The sequence below is a fragment of the Chamaea fasciata genome, unplaced genomic scaffold (genome assembly GCF_029207755.1).
Source record: "Chamaea fasciata isolate MVZ Bird 193981 ecotype frontalis unplaced genomic scaffold, bChaFas1.0.hap1 SCAF_13, whole genome shotgun sequence".
Lineage (NCBI taxonomy): Eukaryota > Metazoa > Chordata > Aves > Passeriformes > Sylviidae > Chamaea > Chamaea fasciata.
The window spans coordinates 7857832-7875030 of record NW_027094098.1 but is presented as its reverse complement, the minus strand read 5'-3'; the positions used below and the strand labels follow the sequence as shown (position 1 = coordinate 7875030).

At 36.9% G+C, this 17199-nt stretch overlaps 1 protein-coding gene across 1 annotated transcript in view; it reads left to right on the top strand.

The window, feature by feature from the left end:
• The window catches only part of ERC2 (ELKS/RAB6-interacting/CAST family member 2), a 421289-nt gene that overhangs the window by 356304 nt on the left and 47786 nt on the right, over window positions 1-17199 (top strand). The window contains exon 19 of the mRNA XM_066195344.1: window positions 5568-5758. Within this exon, the coding sequence (XP_066051441.1) occupies window positions 5568-5571 (4 nt within the window). The 3' untranslated portion in view covers window positions 5572-5758. The remainder of the gene's footprint in view (window positions 1-5567; window positions 5759-17199) is intronic.

Below are 17199 nucleotides of genomic sequence, written 5' to 3'. Positions count from 1 at the left end.
GAGAAGTTGTTTGAGTCCTAAGGCATGGAATATTATTTCCCAGCATGCTTTTAGTGACTTTTTACTAACAAGTATAAACAAAATGTGCTCATTGACTCTATTATTATTTCAAGATCAGGAGGTAAAACTTGAGGAATGTTGAAGAGTATATTCCCTATAGCAGTGTATATTAGTCTTAAGCCATTAAGAAGAAAATAGCCTATCATATCAGAGTTGGTAAGGATGGTTGTGATCATAAAGTTTACCTAAAATAATTGGATAATTTGCTTGTAGATTAAAAGCATATGTGATTCTTGTATGTCTGTATGCTGAGGCTTTAGAATTAATTGCTGTCAGCAGAAACCAGACCAAACAAAAATAGATTTGCATCAATTCTTTGTAATGGGGAAAAAAGAAAGGCTTGAATGACAGTGAAGATAATTCTGTTTTGTATTTGGGGAAATGGCTACACAATGTTCACATACAGGAGTGCAATTTACTATATATGGGAAAGAATAAGGATCCTTTATGTAAATGTAATAACAGGCAAGTAATACCTTCAAAGGAAAGAAAAACAGTCTCTTGGGTACAGAAAGTTCGTCTGTTCCAGCTGTCCTCTCTCACTTGTTGGGGGAAAAGGAAGACATTTGGGGAAAGGCCAAAACAGGGATATTCACAAAGAATCCAGTTTTTAGCTCAGCACAATATCTTAATCAGCTTTTACTGAGCTGCCCTGCTCTGTACCAAAGGCGCTATAAATGTGCATGCAGCACACCCGTGCATGTAAATAAGTCCCTCTGCCCATGGGGATGAGAACAAGATGCCTCTGGCTTCGGTAACAGCCCTACAGGTAAGGGAGAAGCAGCATCACCTCCTCTTCCAGCTGAGCAGGGGCCTGGAGCAGGAACTGCTGAATGCCGTGGCCTTCTCCGTGTCATTTCAAATTCCTGATTATATGGTTTTTTGAAAAATCTCCAGAAATCATACACATTGAGATCACAGATGGCCAGCTTGTAACAAGATCCACAGACTGGAGCCAGAGAGCAAAAGTTTGGCCTGCTCTGAAATCTGGTCTTTCTCCAGCAGAAGTGGCTGTAGTTATTCACATGTCCATCGAGTTGTCAAGATACAGACATCCTCTCTCGTGGTCCCTGTGATGTGAAATGCCCGCTGCGTGGTCAGATCATAGGAGAGCTCCTGGCCATGTGGAGAAAGGTCAGGGAACAGAGTGTCCTCAGGTGTCTCCTGCCAATGCCATGGTGTTCTTATGTGATTGCCCAAGCCATGGCAGGGGAATTCTGTGCCCTTGTGCTTCTGGTTGGCCTTCTCTCTGTCCTGCTTCCTTAATCACTGTAGCTCATGTTCTCAAAGGCCCAACTGCCTCTTAATTTGATTTCGGAATGAAAACAGCTGCACCACGTAGAAATTCTTACTTCACAATGTCCTAAGAGTCTAGGGGAAGTTTGCTCTCTACTCCAGGCTGGAATCTGACCTCAGAATCACAATTCATTGCAGACTTGCAAAGGTATTTAGCCCAAAAGGATATTTTGTGGAAGACAGAGAAGAATTTGGGGTAGACAGATAAATGCTTTACACATGATGTTTTGCATTTCTCTAGCTAAGAAGCGATTGAATAAATTTTCTTTTAAATGCTCATATCATAGAATGGAAAACAAGTGGAATGTCAGCCATTTAAAAGATATTTTTAAAATAGTAGAAGTGAAAAAATAGATCTTTAGAATTAAAGTTTGATTTAATATAATACCATAAAATTTAGAAGCCAAAATGATTTATTGATCTTCTTACTTTAATATCTCAATGTCTCATTACAAATTCAACTGTTCCCTTCAGATCCTTGAAACTTGTCTCATACTACTGATATATGCAATTTATGAATAACCAATGGGGCTGCATGGATTCTATTATTCTCTCTGGATATCCTAGGTACTTGGAACTGCTATTTTGATGTGTATTATCCAAATGTACACAGAGTTGCTTGGGACACGCTTGAAGCTGCATCAAACTATGGAAGCTCTTTGTTTAATCCATTTACTGAATAATTGAGTAAAGGCTCCTATATTTTCTACATTTAGGCTCTTAAAATTATTGTCTTTATATTATAAAGAATTCTGCTCTACAAGGTTAACGTGACATGTTTGTATAAGAAAAAATGCTCACCTGTGTAAATTAGGTCTACAGAATTTCTTTAAATATTTGTTGCTTATGAAAGTTCTACAGCAAGGCCTTCTCCTCAGGCATACATTTATCAGCTGAAATCTTGATTGTTTTGCCTGTATTATGTCACTCGCGTCTGGCAGGAACAGCATCCTGCTGTTTGTGAAGCTGACCTCCTGCTGCTGCTTAGCCACTTGTAGGATTCTATCCCAATTCCTCTAATCCACTCTGTTTCAATAGCACCATATTTGGGCTGCTTCACAGATTCTTTTGCTGCTCTGTTTGGGATGCTCTATGAGCTGAATTAGAATTTTAATGTTCCGTTCAAAACAGAAGGAACCTTTTTGTTAAATGAGAATATAAGGAATAATCTCCTCTAGTCCCTTGGACAGAATTTCTACACATGCACTGTATTATTTTCCTTCGAACTTTTGTCCAGAGATTTGGAGCACTATTTCAATATATTGGTTTACTTTGTGTAAATCAGTTCCAATTTGAGGTTTAATGTTGCAATAAGGCCTGCTACCATCCTAAATTGTTTCTTTCCTGTTGTAACTCCTCATTCAGAGTTCAGTGCTCCTTGTTTCCATTATGTCAGGGGTTTACTGAAATCTTTTCAAGCTCCTTGGGCAAGTCAGGCCTAATTAAAGCAGAGAACTGAAAGGACGTCAAAAATGGTGTTAAAAGCAACACCAAAGCACAAAGTGCACTGTAGGTATTTTTGCCATACTTTCAAGAAGTCAAGAAAGATTTTCATATATGTTTTTCTGGTTGCTATTTTCTGATCCTCACATGAAACAAGGTTTAGAGAAAACAGCTTAAATCTTGATTGGTATATGTATGTATGCATGTATGTACGCATATATATAAATATATATGGTGTGTGTATATATATAGGGAATAATTATATGTATGTGGTCTGTCCCTTTACTTCACACCTAAGCCTATTTACTTTGCTGGACCTATTTGTGGTCAATATAACAATTGAAAAAATAGGATAGCAGAACATGATCCTTTTTAATGCAGAGCTCCTGGGCTTATACTTGCTTTAAGAATTATTCTTTAGAGAATGGGATTTAGTTTACTGAAGAATAAACATGTGGTTAAATGATGATGCTAATTTTATTCTTTGAGCAAGTTCTTTGGACACAATGTAATATTGCATGAGTCTCTTGAGTTCTCAGTTTGAAAAACCTTCAGTGCAGTATATAGAGCTTACCAAAGTGCTTTAAGAGAAAAAAGATATTATTGAGGTGAAACATTTTTCAACAATTTCATAGTGTCTCTCGCTTGTACCATACTTCTCTCTCTGAAAAATTCATTTTAGAGCATGTACCATATTTGCTTCAGCAGTAGCTTTCTGCAGTCCAAAGTTCCCTCTCATCTGGATCATCATCATCAGAAGCCACCTGGTGCCAAGACCTGCTGAGAAGCCCTGTGAATGGGGTCAGGGATGCAGATGGAAACTGGAAAAGACAACAGCTACAGCAGTTTGATGTAATGAAGAAATTTACAGCTAGAAATGAAACAGAGAAGATAATGAAGAAAATAGGGGAAAGAAAAAGGCTTCAGAAAGAGGAGGTGAAACAGAGATAGAGGCAGTGAAGTATGGGAGAAAGCCGAGGGAGCAATACTGAAGAAAAGAACTGGGACAAAGAAAATGTACTATTTGGTCTCCTTTCTTGCATTTAGCAAGTGATGTGTGTATGTGATTTGTTCACAAATGTGTTTACATTTCTAATGATAGCAACATAGAAGAAAGATGTTTAACAGCTTTTATCAAGGGATTTAATCTATGGAATCCAAAGTGAAGAGGTTTGTAAGTGATCCCTCCATGCAGTATCAGAGAGAAGACTTGCAGTTCTGCTGCTCCTTCTCTGTTTGTACTTTAAAATTAATTGAAAGCCTCATTGTTTTGTTTAAACTGTGAAAGCTTCCAAGGTCAATGAGTGAGGTAATTGACCTGCCTGTTGTAGGACAAAAATATGTATGTTAAATTGCATAATTAGTTTTAATTACATAATTATGGTGTTTAATATGGGGGGTCAAAGGTTACTATTACATTTAGAAGTCATGGCAAGAAACACAAAAATAAGCAACATAGCTTAATTCTGTGTTTCTTCGGGTTTTAAAAAAGGGTTCCACTCTGATCTATCCTTGACCTTGGATATTTGATGATTATAGCAAATAATATATTGCTGTTACCCTTTTTGGAATCATAGAGACACCTTTGTAAATGACTAAGTGACTTTACCAAAGACTTCATTTAGGTTCAGAGTACACAAAAGTTAATCAACAGTGGGAACTCAACTGACAGCAATTTAATCTGATTGGGTAAGGTAATTACATGATTACCAGGAGTGTTTATATATGGACAAGGATATTTTTATTGGAAAAAATCCTAATTGCTTTCTTACTGAGAAGAGAATAAAACAAACAAATTTGTTGTTGCAGGTTAAGAGGACATCCTTCGTTCCTTGAAATAGCTCCTTTTCATATTTTAGTGACAAAATAAATGCATAATTCTTTGCAAATTTGCACTGGGATTATGTTAGGAGTTCCTCTGTTTCTGAACTCGAAATAATGTCATCAATATCTTGTTTCATTTAAGCAGTTCATTGCTTATACATCAATTGTGTGATAGCCTAAAGATGTCATGATGCTTGTAATTAATTATCTCTTTTACTGTGTGTAAACACTGTTGCTTAAATACAGGTTGATTTCACCAAACTTAAACCTAAAGATCCATTATGCTAATGGATATTTTTGGGAAGGAGGGCAGTATTTGTTTTTCCGTGATGGGGAAAGAAAAAAAAAAAAGGCAGCATGTAAAAGATAGGTAGATAAAAGATGGTGTTTCTAAATGCTAGAAGAAAAGGTATCATTCCAGTTCTCTGAATGGTCCTTTAGAAAATGCTCTTTCATTTTATTGACAGAAGGGAGTGTTGGGAGATGTAACTTCATTAACAAACTTTAACCTCTGTGCTTACCTCCTGAAGAGCACTGCAGAGTAGAATCCCATTTGACTGATAAATACTGGCTTACTCCAAAACCTGATAAAGGAATGGGCTGGGCCTGGCATTTTGTAGGGTTGTGTCTAAATCGAGATGCCAAAAAAAATTTTTTTGACACTTACAAGATTAACTGCGTATCACACTGGTAACTTTTGAACCCATTCTGCCAGTGGAAATGGGATGCAATCCTCTCAAGGCTGACTTCTAAGGAATTGAAAAGTTAATGAACTACATGTTAAGTAAGAAATGAATGAATTTTTGAAATTAAACATATAATTATGGGAAGAAGTTCTGTGATATATTCCATGTTATAAAAAGTACATGTTCTCCCTTTTGCTAATTTTTTACTTGTAAGTGCTTTAGAAAATATTACAATTTTGAATTGTTTTTCTAAACCAGATGATCCAGTCACTGTTGGAGGCACATAGCCACGGCAAAATCTCATGCTGTACATTGATCACCTGTCCAACCTTTGCCTAGAGTGTGATCCCCAGTTCCTTCAAGAGATCCATCTTTACCTGTCTATAAAGAAGAAGAGGAGGAGGGAGACATCTGGGATATTCAAGTATCAAAGTTTAACACCAGAGCAGGTCAAATCTTCATTTATATTATTCTCTATATGTGTTGCTAGTTTTGACCGGGATATTTGGCTGGATATTTTTTCAGTGATTGTATAGTATGGGTGCGAAATAGCTCCAGTGTTAAAGCATTTTCGTTTGGACTGCTCACTTGCTGAAAATGCACATGCATTTTTCATAGTTCTGTGGTGTGAAATTGAACCCAAAGTCACTCTGCTATTGAGGAAGTTGGCTAACACTGAGCATGCCTGAGTCTGTACCTCTCCCTTGAACATGTGCTGACCACAGAGACTAAAATGTGGCAGCTTGTTTAACACTGTTCGTTGTACTCGAGCCGGACCATTCTGTGTTTAGCACACAACCAAATCCAGGTCCACAGCCAGTGCAATAGTGCTCATTCATTTGTTAAACTTTCTTCTTACTCTTCCTTTTCCCTTTGCAAGAGGACTTTGATATCCCCAAAAAAGTCAAGGTTTTGCTTACTGTCCTAAGGACTGCCCCTTTAGGAGTGTAGCACAGCCCACACACAAACCTGGAATATGTCCAACTTGTTCTTTGAGCAGAATGTGAACCCCTGACCTCCTGGGCCTCCGGCAAGAGTGCTGCCTACTGAGCCACCAATACCCAGGCCATCAATAAGTTTTAAATGCCAGTTGCAGACTTCACAGAGATAATGACTTCAGTGTGTAAAGGTTTTGTTGTGGAGGCTGCAGTCTCACACATGGCGTGACAGAGTAAATATGCTAAAACCATAGAGAGCCCTTGCATAACTCCCCTTGATATAACAGTTTTTGTAATATGTTTCAAGGCATGGAATATTATTTAAAGGGACCTTGTTATGTAGGCTTAGGCCCAAAATGAAGCTATTATGAAAAGAATGTTTAGCAAAACCAGAAATATGTCCATGAAATCGTTGGAGTGGGAATTTCAGGGTAACCTTGCTTAGATTTAAAGTCGCCTGCATGACATTGCACTGTTGTGCTAGGGAATGAGAACCAGCAAATGAAAATACTGTTAAGTGAGAGTCAGAAATTGAGCAGAATAAAGATGTTAGAAGGCTATTACTATTGTTATAACTTCTTTAAAATCTTACCTCATCCTGAGAAAGATGAGATGAAAAAATAAATTCCAATTTAGTGATTCAAAGCAGCATTATTGACACAGGTAAAATCATGTATTTGCATTTTAATAGTGTTTTTAACCTGATCACAGATAAGTTCTTGTATTTTAAGTACTTATAAAGTAAAATGAATATGAAAGAAGCTTTCAGGTTTTGGCACATTTCAGTTTTATTGATGTTTCCTATTTGAAATTTCGCATTAAAAGCATACAAAATATATGTTGATGTTTGCAAACAAAGTGTTATTTATAGACTTGGATCAGGAAGGTAAACATGGCCAGATTCAAGCTGAGACTTAGACTGTTGAAAGGCTGTTAGATAAATTGCATGAACCTTCTCTGGAGCACAGGCCAGGAGCCCAGGACTCCTTTTCCCAGCTGAGTGCCCAAATCACTAGGCTACAGACTCTTGCTCCCTCTTGTGTTCTTTCTCCAGCCCAATGAATCTTGAATTATTTTCTGTACAATGAAAGAGCTTCAGTGGTAGAACTTTGATGTCTCCCTCTCCTTGTCCCAGCATTTACTGCAGCCTGCAGCCAACTGGTTGGAACGTTCTGCTAAAAGACATTGCTGGGTCAAGGAGGAATGGGACAAGGGGCTTTGGCCTCTGGGGTGAGCAGTGCTGCTGCCAGGCTGGGAATGACTGTCGCTTATGTTCCGTTTTAGAAAGAAATAGCACCTGCAGTATTTTGTAGGAGACCCATCTGGTTGGTGTTGATTAGGCTGGCTTTGAGAGCACCTGGTGGGTCAAACTCCTCAGGTCACTGTGCAGCTCCCCACAGGACTGGGCATAAGCTGAGCCATGAGATGAAGCACCCTGGCTGAGAAGGTAAATTCTGGCCATGCACAGGGAGGCAGCTTCTGTGTCTGGCCTGAATTACCATCAAAACCTTTATTGCCACCAGAAACATCTTCAGGATCACCGTTTTGGCTATACATGCCTGAATTCTTCTCACGGCCCATTTTGAATTTCTACATTTTTAGGCTTTTTTAATTTAACAGCTCTTTTGAATGTAGAACTGAGAAATTTTGTAGACCTGTTTTTCAAACAAAAGTTAAGTTTTAAAGAATGTGTTATAATTAGGCGAGATGACAGGAAGAATTTGTCATTCAAAAATGCATCAACAGTAATGAACCAGAGACAGACATAGTGTGTTTTGAAGCTTAAATTGTGAAATTGCTTTGAACACATTAATGCTCTTCAGGCAGTACTGTAGAGCAGTGTGTATTAGATCTGAACTTAGGAATAGCCTACTAAATTGACTGCATTGCAATTATAAAACAAAAGTTTGCCAAAATTACTGACTTAATTCCTAGGCTCTTTTTTTGTCCCATATGTGTGTTTTTATGAAGTCCTGCAGTGCAGGCCCTTATTCTTGCAAATGTATTTATCTACCACAGTGGAATTATTCTGGTGAATCAGTCAATATCTAAGATCAATTAGGATGAGTCTGGTTTTCTTTTTAGTAGAAACACTAATTTCAAAAATTACATCCATGCATTATTTTTAGGCTGAACACCTACACGCAGAATAAAATTGGAACTGTAGATTTTTAGGCAGATTAGGTAGATTGTTTCTACCTGTTTAAAACACTGGAGGAATAATGTGATTCATTACACATTACTTTCCTGGCAGTAGATGTATCACCTAGCTTGGAATCCAAACGTGAACTATTGCTGCTTTGTAATACTGTGAATTGGGGATGGTGGAGGTGGGAATAGAAACTCCATGACAGGTGGTTGGTTTTAAAGACAAGTGTTTTTCTGCCTTGCTAGTATCTATTTTCATTGCAAGGGAACTTTTTATGTAGTAGGAGAACACTGAAGTAGGAGGGACGCAGTCTGTACCCAGTTGTTCATGGTGTAGTGCAGTTCCTTTGGCAGCATTTATGGTTCCACACACAGGACTTTTACTGCCCCATAATCTGGCTTTAGCAGGGCTAACCATTTTCTCAGTGTAACATTAATGTCTCTCCTTTCCCAGTGAACAGAAGTTAGATTGATAAAGACTGTGATCATTTGCATGATTCTGTGTGCGTTGGTATAGGGAACTGCTTAGCGGGGTGTGGACTTAATTGCTTTAAAGTGGGTGTGTGTTGGTGTGTTAAAGGGGGTCTTTAGATACCACTGTTATGAATTTGGGATAAACAGCTGAAAAACCACACTGTAGTAATCCACATGATGGCAGGGAAAGGTAGAGAGGACTGGATGAAAGCCAGAATGGGAAAATTGAGAAGGAAGGGGGAGGAAGAAACATTGCTACAGAAAGCTATGAGTTGGTGGACTGGTAAACTTGGGAGGTGAGTAGAGGTCTCAAAAAATGAATAAATTTTATATAATTATGGATAAGCTATGTTACATGGCTTTGGTTGATTTCAATCAGTGTAATTTGGGAAGCCCTGCATAAGGCAGTTACCATAACTAAGTTGTGATCAATAAGCATCTTGATGGAGGCAGTAGTCAAATGCAAGATCAGCTACAGAGGAACAAGCTAAGAAAAACAGACTTGTAGTTCAAATCACATGAAAATTGCTATTTCATTTGGGAACAGCATAATTCCAAGATTATAGATTGGAAGGAAAAATCACTGTAAACATGACTCATATGTTAGTGAAAGCCCACATTAAAGACATTATCCTCCCAGCTATAAAAATAGTCAACTTCATTGTCAGTTAGGAAAAAAAACTTAGTGTGAATGCTGTTGTGTTTTCCCTTGATCAATTTTACACAAAAACCTTTTTAATTTTATTACATATTTTGTTATTTTTATTTTATAGGAGAGGGTGATTTGTGTAGTAGTAGTAATGATTCCTCAGCCTTAAATCATGTGATATCTTGAGGAGGAAAAGGTTGCATGGTATGGTCCTGCTGTCCTCTTTTTAGTGTTGCCAGAAAGGAAAAAGATTATTTACAAATGTCTGATTTTTTTTTTTTTTGCATCTGCTCTTGGAAATATTAAAACTAAAAGGGATTTTTTTAAAGTTAACAGAATTTTTGATGGACAGTGCTGCTTTATCAAACCTGAAACCTCTCTCATGTCAAGGGTAGTTAAATTTTTTTTTCCTTTAGAAAGCTTTAATTTCAAATGGCAAATAAATAATTTATTGGAAATGGAACTGTTCAAAAAGAAACCTTGAGAGAAATCTGCATTACAATACCCAGAGCCTAATAGTTAGGGCATTATCCTTTAAGACATGTGACTTTGGTTCAATTTCCTTTTCTGAATCTAGCTGAATAGAGACTTAAATCCAGCTGAATATCTAATGCATCCAAGGCAACTGTCTTTACCACTAGACTATTGTCTGTAATAGCTTGGCTATCTCTGCTTTTGTGAAAATTGTGAAAGGATTTGTCCTAATACTAACAAGACCTTTCTGAAATCTCCAGAATTCTTATAGGTTGGGAAAGAACCTTTGTGCTTAGCTTTATTCATAACCCCCAGGCTGTTAAGAAATGCCTGTAATAATCATTATTTTATATATTCATACCAGGCAACATTTGTTAATCTGGACTCTAAACCAAATATCAATCTCAGACTACATATAGAAATGTCTTTCCACGCCTCTGGTTATTCCTGTCAACTGTCTTGGGTTTTTCTGTTTTTCCTTTATCCATTCTTTTAACAGTTCAACCAAATCCGCCTAAAAGTAGTACTTGGGTTATAACAATGAATTTAATGCCATTTTTCAATAGAGTCTTTTGTATTCTTTGCATACTCAACTTTATTATGATAAGCTAACTCTGTGATCTCTGCTGAAGATACTTCTGGTTGAAACATCCGCTTAATGAAAAAAGCAACAAAACATGTTGAAAGTAATTTGATGGTGGTTAGGACATTGTTTTGGAGTCTGCAGTCATGATGGATTCCATGAAAGCAGAGGACTCGAGACTGTTTGGTGACCTGTCAGAGCGTAGGTATTCTTTTGAGATTACCAAAAGGGATCAGTTACCTTGGTAATGTGTCCACCAATATTTATTGTGTCTATTTCTTTACACAGCCTAACAAACATTCATCATGTGGGAATGTTGGTCATGATCAACTTGAGCTGAATTTAAATTGATGACCTAAAGGTTAAAGTGTCTGTATCCCATTACCTCTCCCTTGGGCTGTCCAGACTCCCTACAACTGGGTTTAACACCACTTTTAGTTTATCAGTGTCTTTGGAGGAAGAGCACTCTTTAGAAGTGCTGATATTGAAAACACCATGGATGTCCTGTTAAAAAGGACCCAAACCAAATCAATCTGACTTGCAGCTTGTCAATACTTGCTGAAGAAGGTCCTAAACAAGCAGAACAGTATTCAGTGCGCTGGACTAATAACTTCACCAGCCTGTTAGATAGCTTTAATCTAGTCATATGGGAACATAATGCAGTGTAGCAGCCCAGTGAAACATGAAACTATGAGAACAGCTGAATAAATTTAAACACATTTTTGAACATTCTAACCTTTGTCGCAAAAAATCTGATCATATAGAAGAAAAACTTATAACACTTGCTTTATGTTTTGTTATTTTGTACAGTAGTTGAGAAGACAACATTTCTTGTGGCTGCTGACTTGAAAGCAGTGACAATTCCTAGCACTACTTTTTGTCCCACATGAAGTTTATTCTTTCTCACTCATTAAGGAATGAATCTGGTTTCTGTTTTATTCAATACTGTATATACATCTCACCCATAAATATTTAAACTGAGTAAATATAGAATCTTAAACATGGAATATGCTTTCATTCTAAACTGGTGGCCGTGGGGGAAGGTAAAAATATTTTATTCAAAGACCAGTGGTTTCTTTGGATGAAGAAAAAAAAAAAGTGTTTTGTGCTTGCTGTAGGGCAGTGAACTTTTTACCAGATTATGCCATTATTGTTATAAAGTTCAGACGATAAAGGATCTATAGGAAAGGGTTTGCAGATACTCACTTCAAAAACACATGGCTAGTATTCAGCCCCTATATCTGGGGCTAATTTAATTCTTCTTCTCCATTCAAAGTGCCTCTCTCCTGTCTACAAATGCAGAACAGATTCCCGGGTAATTTTCTTTCTTGGAAGTACCGTCATTTTATTCGTAACTGGGAATAGCATGAAATGGAAATACATTTATGACTCTACTTAAAAATGAGCACCAAAGAAAATAAAACCAGGGGTAATATGAAAGATAGTTCCATAACAAATTGATGCAGAAAAATGCAGAAATTTGAAGCATATTGAAAAAAAGCATATTTTCACTGGGAAGATTTCCTGTAGCAAACTGACTTTTGGAAACGGTGTAATGCGGCATACCTAGAGCTGCTAATAAATTTTGGCCAAACTGGTAATTCCAATTCATGGTTTTAATTTGATCCAGCAAGCAAAGTCCAATACATATCTAGGTATGCAGCAGGCCTAGATCCTATTCTTAGGATACAGTGAAGAGGGTTGCAAAATTTGAGTTTAATAAAACTGAATACAATGAGCAGTGGACATTTGTTAGACTGTTATGATTGTGTGACTCTTGTGTGCATTAACCCACTCTTCTTTCATACATATTGTACAGTCAGAAGTGCTGAGGGACACCGAAGGTTACATCCCGAGTCCTGCTGAGGTTTTTTGAAAAAAGTCAAGCTCTTTGTTGTGTTTTGGAATCTGAGGTTCAAGCTGGTTGCTTGTGTAGGTGGCAAAGAGGTTGGACCAGCCTCTTCCATAAAGTCTGAATCCTTTTGTGGGTAATATCTTGTTGAAATGTAGAATAAGCTTTGTTTATAAAAGGTGACAAAGAAAGTTACAAACGTAGGACTTTATGGTGTACAAGGCAAATTCACATCGAGCCTCAAAGCAGAAATGTAAAGTAGATAATATTTTATGATGCATTATAAATGTATAATTAAGAACAACATGAATCACCTTTGGTGATTTTGATGAGGTGACAGAATTGATTTTAAAGGGAAGAAAAAATCCACCTTTTAATTTATTTTTATGTGTGGACCAAGTACCTGAACTGTAAAAGCAGGAAAAAAGATTTTACTAAATTTAGTATTATTTCTAATCTTTCTTTCTTGCTTTCTTACTTTCGAAACAGAAACAGGAGGGTAGAACAGTATTGTCAACGAGATTCAGTGCCTCTTGTTGACCTTTTAATGTTTAACCTATGTTTATGGAGCACAAAGACAAAAGTTTTTTTGATTTCTAAAAGAAAGATGGGGTTATGTTAGTTTTGCCTACTGTAATTAGCATAATAAAGACTTTTTTTGATGTAGAGTTTTTTAAACAGCTTGGTTTGGAGCTGCCCTGTCAAGGTCTGCTGGTTGAAGCGTTACAGTAATGAATCCTCAATTCAAAGATGATTTCTTAGGAGCGTGGCTTTGTTCTCCTGTGCAGACTGACTGATACAGGGAGGACAAAACCTTTTTTTGGTCTTAGATCAATACTGTCATGAACGTGCGAATACTTGTGTATGTTACCACAGCTCCCATAGAAGCACCATTCACATGTTGGGTTTTTTCTCTCACTTTGATTATCTGTTCTGGCCCACAAATTCAGTCTGTGTTGGCACAGAGCCCTGGAAAATCAACGCAGGCAGAAACTGTCCTGTCATGTCTCTCTGTGCTTTTATTTTCCAACTCTTCAAATTGTCCTTCTGCTGAAAATCTCTACTTCAGCTTTGTGGTTACTCTTAGTACTTCATTTTACTAAATTTTTTAAGTGAATCTAGACTTCTGAGCTCCAAGTACCATTTTCACATTAACATAAACTTTTTTTTTTGTGGGCATCTTAACTCTGCTGTGCAGAATGAAGTACAGTCCCTTTCTCTGTTGTTGTAATATACTTCATCAGCTTCCCAAAGACAATAACTTGCTTTATTCCCTTTTTATAAGGATTAATTATACTCAGAAAAATCTCTCAAAGAGCAAACAGAAAAGGAAACCAGATGTTGCAGAGTTATTTAACCAGTGTTATTTGCAGACAAATATTTAAGCTATGTGATTTAATTTTTTGTGGAACCTTTAGAAGCTGGCTAGTGAGTGAATAAAACATCCACAGTGTATGTGAAAACACATTTTACCTGATACTATCCCTTTTTCACCTATTACAGGTAAATACTTTTTCAGTTCTTGGCAACAAATTTGCAAAAGTATTTGATTAGAGCAGGAGCAATCCCCAAGGCATATTGTGTATAGAGTCATAATTTATAAATAGGCTTTTGTTGCATAAAGCACAATTGTGCATTTCCAACAGTTTCAGATTTCTGTGCACTATTGAAATAGAGTAGGGATAAACCTTTGTGCAAATTTGTTTTTCTTATAGATGCAGAATCAAATAATGAATCTTTAGAACAAGCAAGTGAATTCATCATCTGAACACAAATATTTGTCTATGTTTCAATGAGACCAAGCTTCACTTCTGGATATGGTGTTTTCCAGATGAGGGCAATTTCTCTTCTAGCAATGGGTTGTATAGGCAGTTAAAAGCTTGTTTAAAGGGTGGCATGTGTTCCTAAAACTGATCTGTTTTAGCTAATGTTCATGTTGTTTAGTACCTGTAAGAGTTGTGACACATTGTTCTAAAAAATAGAAGCTTCCTATTCTAGACTTTCTAGGCCAAACAAAAATATCACTTTCTATTGTCTTTTTCAAAATTTCTACACTCTTGACATCCAAGGTATCCTGAACTGTGCTCTCTCTCCAAATCAGTCTTCCAGTTTTCCTCTTGAGTACCAAGAGCTTTTAGTCTGCCAACCACTCCTGTCAAAGAAAATGTGCCTCATGTCATTAAGAGAAATTTTCTAAACAGAAAATGTTGCAATATTCCAGTTACTAATATCTCAACACTTGCGTGGATATGCTTCATATTCAACTTTGTCTTTCTAAATCAAGGAAGCACCTTATCCTTACTTTCCCAGATTTGCTTTTTTAAAATTTTCTGTTCAGGATTTCAATGTCTCTTTTCTTAGAGCCTCTAGAGACTCTTCATTCTCTTATCTCCTTTCCCTCTACAGCCTTTTCCAGTTGCAATATTCCTTCCAGGGTTTCAGGCTCTTTTGATTTCTTTTCAATCCTACCTCCAGCCTCTTCTCCCTTTCCTCATTTACAACCTGCAGAGGCTCTTAAAACCCTCATTTTCCAAACTTAAAACCTCCCTTTCCCAAGTTACATCATTTCTCCTGCCTCTTCAGCCTTTTCCTACTGATCTCCAGTGGCCACAACTTCTGCCACCATTGTGTTACAGAAACTTCCACTGTTCTCTTCTGACCTTCACAATTTCCTGTTACTGAACATAATCAGAAGGAAGAAAGTATGTAGTTTCTGTCATCAGAGATGATAATAATTTGTTCTTTTTTTAAAAATACCATTTCCTGTTTATGGAATCCCATTATTGCTGACAGGTTATTATAAAGAGGCATCATTCTTAAATATGCATCCATTTTTAAGAAGTTTCTGCTTTTTTTTTTTTCCTTACTGAGTGCAAGACTGTTTGCTTTATGTAACTATTTCCCTTGACTAAATGCAATTTGCAGGATGTGATGATAAATGTTTAATGGTTCTTGTAAAACTTACATTGTCAATCTCAAAGTTTAGTGAAACACCAATGTTTTCATTTGATCCCAGCAAGGAGGAATGTCCAGCTTTCATCACAACAGGGTTGCTTAGTTCTGTAAAAGTCTAAATACTCTGCCCTTGGGAGATATCTCACTGTCACCTGCTCCTAAATTGAAAGTTATGTGTTCAGCCAAAGGTTGGGGGGAGGGTTTTAAGAAAAAAATATTTTTCTTTAACAGGCATTTTGTATGTGGGACAAAATCCCTTCAATGTGAAATAAATCAATAGCCTGAGAGGCTATTAAACAATCTTTTCATTTAAATATATCCAGTTCTAGATAACCAAAAAAATGTTCCATCCTCCCTTGTTCTTTCTTTCTCTGTTTAAGATGTGTAGAGTTTCAGACAGTTCTATTGGCTACATCATGAGCTTCTAATCACTAGCAGTTCTGTTGATGAATAAAATGTAGTGCTAGATGAATTTATTTAGAACACATTCTCGTTAAAAATATTTAGAAACATTAATCTTGAGCAAGTGGTATAACCATCAAAGCCAGTTAATGTCATTAAAGTTAATGTCATTCATGCCATAAAATATTATCAAAGAGCTGAATGTTTCTTGTCTTTCCTAAACAATTAACAGAATCAATGTAACTCATACTGTCAGAAGACCCTTAAAACTATATAGTGCAAATACAGCCTTGATTTACTTGTGCATAAATAAGAACTGTTGTCATATTCACCAAGGTGCATTTGGCTTATGCATAAACAAGAACTTTTTTTAATAATGCCCTGTTTATCTTTAAGAAACATAAGATGTAGGGCCAAATCAGATTTTGCTTGAAAGGAATGAAGGAATGCATCAATAAATGCATTAGTACATAGTTGAACAATATTGTGAATATGGAATTCTGTAGGATTCTTTTTTTTAAACAATGGTTGAGATTATTAGCAGGTAAGCTCTTCCAGAAGATATGGCTCCTTAGGATGAAAAAGGAGCATGAGGCAAATATTACATGACTAGAAAAAAAAAATGGTAGTGAATAAGAGGCAGAAAGGAGGAAAGAGATGTTGAAGTGTTTTAAATTTATTTTCCTAGTCTTTCTACATGCAAGACACCCCAAAATAAAAACCCTACCGAAAGCTCATGCATGCCTGTTGTGTATTGTAACTCTGAAGTCTTAATCTGTACATCTTAAAACAGAAAATATCTTGGAATATTCTGTCTAGAAACCTGTGGCATAACAAGAGTTCATCATCTGGGCTCAGAGTTTTCCCATTGTACAGACCTCTTATTTTTCTGTCTTCCTAAGCTGATGGTGGTACGTCCGTTTGGCTGGGGAACTTTTCTTTTTTTAGAAACAACTTGTGACAATTTTTCTGTTTCTTTTCTTCCCCCATTTTTTTTTCCACTTCTGACACTATAAGTACTTCATTGCTTAGACTTTGTTTGTAAAACAAGAAGTAATTCTGTTGTCAATAGAGCCTGCCCTGCTGGCACAGGGCTATGCATTCTTGGTGGCCTTTTTATGCAGCATCAGACATCTGAATCTTAGGCGTCTCTTCCTGATATTACAAAAATGCCAATTAAAGAGGTGATGATTGGGGAGGACCTAATTAACAGAGGTCTCATCATGGAACTAAGATATCCTGTAGATTTATCTTTCTGACTTCCCTCCCCTTCAGATTGCAGACACAGATAAAAAACTTAAATTGTCACAAGGTGCAAAGTGATTTACAGAGGGAGTTGTGTGTCCAGGCTAAGAACATCCATGGATTTGATAGCCACAGTGGAACATAATGCTCTGTATATCTGGACAGAATTG